We start from the raw sequence: 9,802 nt of genomic DNA on the forward strand, positions 1-9,802 counted from the left end.
ATTGTCTGCAAGCAATTCTCAGGAATCATTTGAATTGTAACTCATAAAAAGTGGCAGTAGTAGTTCTTCTTATTTGATGAACTGTTTTCAGTTTTCCCGTTTCGGATTTGTTTGAATATCGAGGCAAGCCCGTAATACCTTGGGTATTTCTTTGGTACTCAAGGTGGATTTTGAAAGCAGACTTTCTCTTGATGGATCATCTGTTCAGTGTCTTCTTTGCATTGTTTTTCATGGGTTAGCCCACCGTACTCTGCTCCTTCTCACCTTCCCTACTGTTTTTCAGCCCTGAAGGATAACAATGAACACCGTTCCCCTATTTGACGAAACTAATCATGTATTGCAAATGATCTTCCTTATGCTGATGATCATTTTATCAGAGGTGGCAGTGCTCCTGGATGTTTGAAAGCAGCACATCCTGTGTCTCTCAGGCTTTTGGCAGATTTTATTATCCAATTCGTAATGATGAATTGTATTGCCCAAAGGAAGGGGAACAAAACGTCCTCGTCTGCTTACCTCATTATTATTAATTACATTTGATGGTGTCTTTTGTGCCAAATATTTGCAGCCGTTAGTGTCAGGATCTCCTCAAGCCTTTTCTAATAAGATCTCCCAACGGGGAGACCAATGCTGAGACTGAATGCACTCTATGGATAAAAGTATACACCAGATGGCATTTAGTGAATTATATTTATTACTCATTTTGCATTGCAAAATGAGTAATTGCATGCAACAACCTTGTATTCTGCTTGCTGGCTTACCAAACCATAGTAATTATTTTGTCCATTTATGCACAAAGTAAAATTGAATACAAAACTGTGAATGCCTAGGAATGCATCTTTTTGTGGGAAAGTATGTAAACCACGTGAATTCCAACATGTCTTCGTTATTTATCTTATCGTCAATGGCCATAAATTATAAGCTGGGCAGTAAAAAGTGATCTGCCGATTTGTTTTTAAGAGAATTCCATACTTTGTCGGGCTCCAATATTTTCACTGCATGACCAAAAATGTCTCCCTGTTTGCAGGAGTTGTCGAGCTGTGGCTGGAATAAGAAGGAGAAGCACAGCTCTGCACCCAACGCTGTAGCCTTCACACGCAGGTTCAACCAGGTGAGAAAGGGAAACAGACGCACACACCGCTAATGAGGCTAAATGAGGTCCACACGCCGTACATATGATGTGTACTGGCCCTCCACCCTACAATTAATATTGTGACCCCTAAATGGGGGTCTTTCCCGGAAGGAGGGGCTAAGGGAGACTTCCCTTCGGGGATGTTGCAAAATGTGCAGCACTTGGCACAAACCGTCGGAAAGACCACGTATTGTATTTCCATCGTCTCCCTCACCCCCTAACCTCGAAGTACCAAATCATCAACCGAGCGCTCCGAGAGATCCGTGTTGTGAAGACTTGGCCGTGGTCATGGCAGCGCTCAGAAGGGCTTCCCACTGGGAACCTGATGTGTCGGACATCTTGGCTTCAAGCCCCCTAGTAACCGCCGCTGCTCTCCGTCAGTCACAGAGACACCACAGGCGAGGAAAGCGCCGCTCTTCGACAAACACACAGTCCTGGGCTGACCTCCTGATGTCAGATTGGGGGGGGGTTGATAGACAAAGTGTGTGTGTGTGTGTGTGTGGCAGCATGTTCTCTGGGTGCCCCTTCGACATCGTGAACAGCGAGGTCCAGGGCATGATGTCATGTGCATGACGATACCCTTTCGTCTCACTCCAGTTGTTTTTTTCCAGGACTGCTTTAAAGGCCAGCCTCACTGCCCTCCAGTATAAATATCAGATGATTTAGCAAGAATGTGTGGCTGTGGAAACTTTCCCCACAAAGCCATGTATAGCAGATCCCAAACGGCGATTCAAGATGTTAGCTACACACATTTGGGCGGATATGGGCCAAGGAAAATGAACCGTTTTTGAATAATGGGACTTGGGACGTTTGACGAATAAGGGATCCAGACAGGCTGCTAGCATGAGCTGAGGCCGTTTCCTCGTCCATCTCTTGGAGTTTTGATGGCAACGCATTATGAAATCTAACAGAGCATAGGGGGACTGGCAAGTCGGTTTAGCAGGCATCAAGACGAGAGAAGAATTCTTCGGCATTTCATCAGTCCATCTGTCTTTTTTTTCTTTTTTTTTGGAAAAAGTCCCTATCAGGAGACAGGAGCATAATTGACCGAACATATCACTTTTCGGGTAGCATGCACATTCTTCATTAATAACTGTTAGCGAGTCTTTAAAATATTTTTTTTACAATCCCGTAGGGGTATGGGATTTTGGTATGATGCATTCTACACCTGTATTTGAATTCACATTGTTGTATTAGTCATACAAATTTTGATAATAGGCTAATAACAATATGATGGTCGATGAAACTAAACATTTCTAGAGGTGACTAAAGACGCTTGGACTCAGCTGTGCCTCAATGCGTCTTAGGCAAGTTATTTATTTTACGGTTTGTTGATGACCTTTGGGCAATAAGCCCCCTAAAATGGAACAGAGGTTTCAAGTCAACATAACAGCAGAGGAAATGGACGGGAACCATCTTATCTTCCTTCCGCTAGAATTTAGTCTGGGTTGTTCGAGGAGGGTTCAAATTTCTTGATGATCTCTCCATCTCACAATATACACAAACAAGTCACTCAGACGCAAACTAAACAAGTGTGCGTCCCACTCCCCCCTCCTTGAAGCAGGGCAGGTGTATTACCTTGTTCAAAACTCTGTTTATATTGTCGTCCTGTCCGCCCCACCTCCTCTAGCTGCCCATCAAACTGTCTGGACCCCAGCTATAGGCTGGGGTCTGGCCATTACTTATATTGAGGGGTTTCTCATCATTGAGCAGGCTTTTTAAGGCTGAGATATCATCATTGTAAGGATGTTTAGACGATGTGTAACCAGAGGGACTCCCAGACGACTTCAAAAGTTCACGTTTCATTTCCATCCATCTTGATCTCTGAACACACAGGCGCATTGCGATCATGGTGGACTTGGCAGGCGTTTTCCTTGCATTGAACGACACTTATCCACGCAAGCCACGATGGACCGGATAATGTGCTCTGCGATGCTCCACTACATCAAACCCAAGTCTCCCTTCTATTAACAATGTGCTCAAACGCTTCGGGTTAGCCCTAAGAAGCCGGACCACTGCAGGGATATTAAATGTCTGCAAGTTCTGCCGGGTTGTAGAGGTCTGTGTCACACAGTTAATGTTCTCGGGGAAGAGCAGTGCTGCTAAAGCCCGTCGGCTGCACCGTTGTCTGCAGTGCAGCAGAGCAGATGAAATGCAGGGACATCAGCTTTGGTATCTCTATCCGCTCCATCTTTATGGTGAAAGAGGGCTCCCCAGAGGCCCCTTTTACAGACACGTAATACGACGAGAGAAGACACGGTTCACCTGTTTCTCGTTTGTCTCTGTGGCCCTCCCTCTTCCACGTTCACCTCAAATGTTCCCCGTGAACATATCATTTTCAACAGCTAGATGAGGAATATGAGGCACATCTGGCTCTGTATCACCATGGGTGTGATTGCTTCTGAGATTAAATGGGAGTGAGTGTGAAGTGAAGAATCGGTCTTCGAGGTGTCTGAGAATAAAAGTACTCACTGAAAGACACACACACACACACACACACACACACACACACACACACACACACACACACACACACACACACACACACACACACACACACACACACACACACACACACACACACACACACACACACACAGAGAGAGAATATAGATTTTGGAAGAAAATGACACGGCCGAGCACCTACTCTGTTCAGATCTGAAGGAGATGGGAGGGAAAAACAAAGTTAAATAAGGGAAACAGTGACGTTTGGTGTTCATGGGCCACGTTACCGTCAGCTAGCATTAGACGGTTTAAGCAAGTTTAATCAGGAATACAATGTACAGACAAACGGCCGCTTAAAGCTCAAGTCTGAGCCCTGTGGGGGAGAGGGGAGTATCTGTTTGTTGTACATTTATTTTTATTTTGTCTGTGTGCGCGTGCAGTCAGAATTTACCGGCTTGCCTGCACTCTCCCACAAGAGACATCCCCTTAGACAAGACAAACTCTTTTGAAAGCATACACAAATATAAACATGCACACTACATGCAGACATGCAGGGAGAAAAAAACAGTCCACCTGACTTATCACCACCTAAATGTATGTATTTTAATCGCTATGCAAGCTCAGGGTTTTCCTCAATTTTTTCCCCTCTGTATTTTGTGTTTTTTTTAAAGCGCACATGGTGAGCAGTTGATGGGATTTGTTCCTCCTGGTAGTCTGTTTTTCTACTCTGCTGGATCCTCTGCTTCAAAAGTCTTTGGTCCCTCTCTCGCTCTCTCTCTCTCGCTCTCTCTCTCTCGCTCTCTCTCTTGCTCTGTCTCCCTCTCAAGTCTAGCCGCCTTTTAACAATCCAGAACCCTCCTGACTCTACCTTTGTATCATAGGTCCTGTTGTGCTTTGAAGATATTAACCACAGGGTGATTTCATTTTGAATGTGTCATGGGGCCCAGTGATTGCCGTGTCTGCCTTTTTTCCAAAGTCTGTGAAGATTAATTGACTTAACACGCTGGGTGTGTGTGTGTGTTTGTTTTCTAGACCAGCTTCTGGGTGGTGCGGGAGATACTCCACGCACAAACGCTGAAGATCAGAGCAGAGGTGCTGAGTCTGTACATACGCACTGCCAAGGTACGTGCATCAAAGACGCACCGAAATGGCCCCCATGCCCCTGTTTATCCTGCCTTTATGAGTGCCTGTGGCGCCGGGCGGTTCCTCTCGGCCCTCATGTGCCTGACTCTCTGCAGAAACTGTGCGACATGAACAACCTGCATGCGGTCATGGCGGTGGTTTCGGGCCTGCAGAGCGCTCCCATCTTCAGACTGAGCAAGACGTGGGCGGTAGGTGGACACACCCGCGACACGTCGCATGACGGAATGCACCATTGCGAAATAAACCTGGCATCCTTTTAGCAGTGATGTAATGGACAACAAAAATGTATTGTTTCAAAGAATTGCAATGGTAGAAACTCGGTACGTCATGAAACCCTAGTGTAAATAATAATAAATAAATGAGTGGTTTTAACGGCTGTAAATATCTATCCAGTTAGCGGCAATACCAGAAAGAAGAAAGAAAAGAATGTCAATCCCTGTTCTGTCAAATAAATTATAAAATGCCACCAAAGTTATTTGGGAAAGAATGGGATCCAGTAGTCTTTGCAATGATAGCCGCAGGCTATCAATGCCAAGAGTACTGGATCCCATTCTCATTCTTCCCATTCTCATTCTTCCCATTCTTTCCCAAATAACTTTGGTCCTCGTTGGCTACTTCAGGATCCTGACATGGTGGAGCTGTTTGCACAGTGTTTTAAGTCAAAGAATGACAGGGACCACATTAAACCAATACTCCACCGTCTCCCGTGCTGAGGAGGCCGTCTGGTAGCGCTCCAGAACCAACACGGCCGGTAGATCTGACTTTTGATTGAAGCGTCCAAAGGGTTACATAATGACCCAACGATGCGCTGACGTTGTGATGGAAATGACTAAAGTCTGCTTCAGCCCCCTTTAGAAAGCTAGACCCATTGGGGCTACCGTTTCCCACCTGGACCCTGTTCACCTGCTATTGTAGATGGTAGTAGAAATGGAGCACACATGCATGCAGACAAACGGACGCAGCAACTCGTGCGCACGTGTTTTTGGCTTTAATCGCTATTGGTGGAGGATCAGTAAGCTGAGCATCTCAGAGGGGCAATGGCGCAGTTTGGACTGCTGGATCTATGGTATTCCCATTGTCTCTATAAAGTGGAGTTTCTACGATGAAGCAAGGCCCCACATCTGGAACTCTGCAAACCCAAGACAGACAGACAGACAGACAGACAGACAGACAGACAGACAGACAGACAGACAGACAGACAGACAGACAGACAGACAGACAGACAGACAGACAGACAGGCACACACTACCACACGAACAAGAGACTGACTGCTCACGCACATGCAGCCTTCCTATCAGGGACACTGCATACTTCTGGGCTTACACAACTGGATGTGCTTGCCTTTAACCTGAGCCAACAGGCTGAAAATCAGACGGCCTGCATGAAGTGGGTGTGTCTTTTTACTTTGATGGCTATTCAATTGAAGGTCACATATTTCCGTCCTCTTTTCTGAATTGCTCCACTCCAAATATCTTGTGTTGGTGTGTGTCTCTGTCAATGTGGTATTCATGTGCATATGTTTGTTTTTGGTTTGGCTAATCCCACGTTATTTCCACTAGTTACTGAGTCGGAAGGACAAGGCGTCGTTTGAGCGTCTGGAGTACCTGATGGCCAAAGAGGACAATTACAAGCGTCTCAGGGACTACATACGCAGCCAGAGTATGGTGCCCTGCATCCCTTACCTAGGTAACACTCACGCACAGACACTGACACAGACGCAGACGGACAGACTGACACCAAGACGCACAGTCCCCACCACCTGAGTTACTACCATGCCTCTGTCACGATGACGCACACTGACGAGCACCTTTTACACTGCAATGACACACACACACTCGTGTTGTCACTTTTGGTGCTATCCATTTGTATGGTACGCCGGGACGTGCTAGTCGTAAGTTGTAAATCCCCCATCTTTCTTGCGGCATTTCACGGAGGAACGCCCCCTTTTGGTCTGTCCCACTGGCTATTCTGAAAGTAGAGCGATTTCAGTGAGGAAGTCTGGAAGGCTCGACAACAAAAATGGCTGCGCCCGTAAAGAGATTTATTTTCTTTGTATTTGTACCACGTTGGTCATTTTAATATCGATTTTAAATGCTCTTACATACTTGATTACATTGCTACTTTATTCCGATCATCAATTTGCATTGCACGGTCTTGCTGTACGTGCAATACATTGTAAAGTTGTGTTGTTTGTTTTCGAGGTGGTTTGCTGAAGAGGCTAATGTAGCTAGTAATAAACAATGACTAGCCAATGAGAAACGGGAACGCTATAAGTGCTGCAAGCCAGGAAATTACGTCACGTTCTCACTGGATCAGGTCGAACGTACCGGCGTACCATACAAATGGATAGCACCTTTAGTCTTTTTTCTACCAATACCCTGCATACAGAACCCTACACTGAGAAACACTAATACAATTAACATCGTCCAAATCTCATTCGCATAAAATGCTATAAAAGTCACACTTTATTTGTGAATTGTATCAAAAACATGTGTTCCTATGCTGCATCCAGGGTTGATTTATTTGTTTGTCCATTTTGAGTTTCTTTGAAGCAACTTTCAAACTTTCAACAGGCCCAATATAGTACAACACTTGGTCTCTGTTGTTGATGAAAATGCCTTAAATTGAGTGCTAGAGTTGGAAATGTTATATTGAATGTAATGTTATCAACATTTACACACACTATTATTAATTAGAATGCTTACATAAGTGACTAAAGATATGCATTTAATAGCAATGTATACTGCGTCATTGGAAGATGTGGTATACGAGCTGGTGCAGGAACATTATACCACAATTTTTAATTAGCGACCATGGCACTTCAGTTAATCAATTAAACACAATGCCACTGTCATATTGTGCCGTCTGCACTCTATAATATCCATAACAACAATCTGTCTCTCATACACGGCGCCTTCCCTCAGACAATGCTCGATGCTAACTCATTCCCACATTGGTTATTTTATTTGATCCTCCCCTTTTCCCTCATGCAGTTTATTGACTGTTTAACGGCAGATGTTTTAGAGCCATATGAGAGAGCATGTTAGTTTGGGCACGGCGGGGGACAGGCCCACTGGGGCCATCAGCTGCTTGTCCAAGATGTCTTCCTCATGGGATCCCTGCTGAGTTATGTGAAGGAAACTTGTGGGGGGGGGGTGTTGTCATGAGGTCATATTTGTATTGTCATTAGTTACACAAGCTATCATGTAGCTAGGTATCCATGTTTTTCCGTCATTACACCACAGTTCCTCCAAAGCAATGCAAACTAGATGGCGGGCCTGGTAAACATTGAAGAAGAATCCCCAATAAAACGTTCACATTTACATAAAGTATGAACAATAATTGTACTCCATCGCTCATTCAGGAAAACATCCCCTCCCCTCCCCATTATCTGTCTGACAGGCTTTGTATTCAAAGCCATTATAACAGACTGAAAGCCAATGCTTTGAAATGGAAGTTAGCCTTCTTTACAGCTGGAAGAAAGGAAGGAAATGTCTTCCCCTGGACATTTCTATTTTTTTCAAAATATGATGTGGGTGTATTTTCTGTGTGTGTATTTTTGACCACCCATGTGGTGGGTGGGGTGTTCCAGACCTCTGTGGCAGTGGCTGGGCCTTTAGAAAGTCTTAACGATTTTGCCGTGTACTTGACAGTTGACTTTAACCATGTGGTGTGTGTCTGGTCTGTTTCATAAGGAGTTCATAGTAGTTGTGCATTAAACATGTTGCTCCCGACCGACTGAATTCCCGGCTTGACGTCTATTTATGGCCACACCGGGATTTAAGCCTGGGCTTAAAGAGTGATGGCCACCCATTGGTATTTTCTTATGCACCTCTTGTGCATATGCGTGTCTTGTGTTCAGGAGAAAGAGTGTGATATTAGTGACTGGTGCTGACAGACAATAATCCTGCTGTCCTCTAGTGCCACAGGCGCTGGTCTGTTAAGGCATAGATTAGCGTGTTCCTGGACAACCGCTAATCACAGAAGCACAAAGAGCCTTCAGTGCAGCTTACAACATGCACACAACACTCGTTCTTCACAAAGATGTAATTTTTATTCAAACGATGAGCGTTGTAAATGTAAACAGGCTTGTTAATAACTAAGTGTGCCTGGCTGTCAAATTGTAGGATTAGCCAAGGCCAGAAACTTGCTCTGGCCTCGACGTTCGGCTTTTGGGGAAAGCTGTGTTGCGTGAGCAAGCGAAGAAAAAAGTAGTGGAAAGTACACAGAGGGCTGGCGAGCCAACTAATGCTGTATGTTTCTTAGAATGTCGAAAATTCTCCAATTGTTTCCATGACCTAGAAAGGCCGTATCAGCAGCACACAACAGCCATCAGCTTGGGCTTTACCCAGCCCACGTCTGTCTGACTGCCTATCCCATACTGTCAGGGGCGCTGGCGTGCGTGTGCGTGTGTGTGTGCGTGTGTGTGTGCGTGTGTGTGTGTGTGTGTGTGTGTGTTCCTGCATGTGTATCCAGATGTGGAGGCTGTACATGTGCAGTAGCCCATCTCCTGCTGTGCTTTGCCGAGGTCCCTCCGTGTCTCTCCCTCTCTCTGTCTCTCTCTGCTGACTTACAGCCCCTCGGAGGGAGAGGATATGGGGGAGGAGGGGGGGGGGCAGTCTTCATCTCAGGATATATGTTTCAGTGGAAGAGCAACTCAAGGGTTTTATGTGGAAGGAATGTTTCTCCTCGCTTCTCCACACCTTGTTTTCTTCCCCAAACCTCTCGGTTGCTAGTAGTTACGGTCACCTGGTTTCATTTGTTTTCGTTTTCATTTTTTGTAGTGTGTGTCCATATCTTTAACTTCTTTCTGTTCCTATCTGGTTTTTGGAAATGTTCATTTTTGGGGGTTTTAAATAGCATTCTGACCTTTTTTACTTTTTATTGGCAGTACATTTTTTTTGATATAAAATATTTTGCCCAGACTTTCAGCAATCCGTTTTCATCCCACTATCCCCCAGAGCAAAACGTAGACATTTGCAGCTGTTTTGTGATATCTTCCAATCCCTGGTCAGCTTGAAGATCTTTTAATCAGAAGGCTAATCCCCTGTTCCTGTTGTTAGGCATAAATGATTGTTAGTGAAG

The 9,802-nt window shown here is 45.0% G+C and overlaps 1 protein-coding gene across 3 annotated transcripts in view; it reads left to right on the forward strand.

The window, feature by feature from the left end:
• The window catches only part of ralgps2 (Ral GEF with PH domain and SH3 binding motif 2), a 74,208-nt gene that overhangs the window by 29,832 nt on the left and 34,574 nt on the right, over positions 1–9,802 (forward strand). For all 3 annotated transcript variants that reach the window (XM_060067178.1, XM_060067177.1, XM_060067179.1), the window contains exons 6-9: positions 1,025–1,108; positions 4,607–4,696; positions 4,813–4,905; positions 6,277–6,403. In XM_060067178.1, coding sequence (XP_059923161.1) covers positions 1,025–1,108; positions 4,607–4,696; positions 4,813–4,905; positions 6,277–6,403 — 394 coding nt within the window. The remainder of the gene's footprint in view (positions 1–1,024; positions 1,109–4,606; positions 4,697–4,812; positions 4,906–6,276; positions 6,404–9,802) is intronic.

The sequence above is a fragment of the Gadus macrocephalus genome, chromosome 12 (assembly GCF_031168955.1).
Source record: "Gadus macrocephalus chromosome 12, ASM3116895v1".
NCBI classification, from domain to species: domain Eukaryota; kingdom Metazoa; phylum Chordata; class Actinopteri; order Gadiformes; family Gadidae; genus Gadus; species Gadus macrocephalus.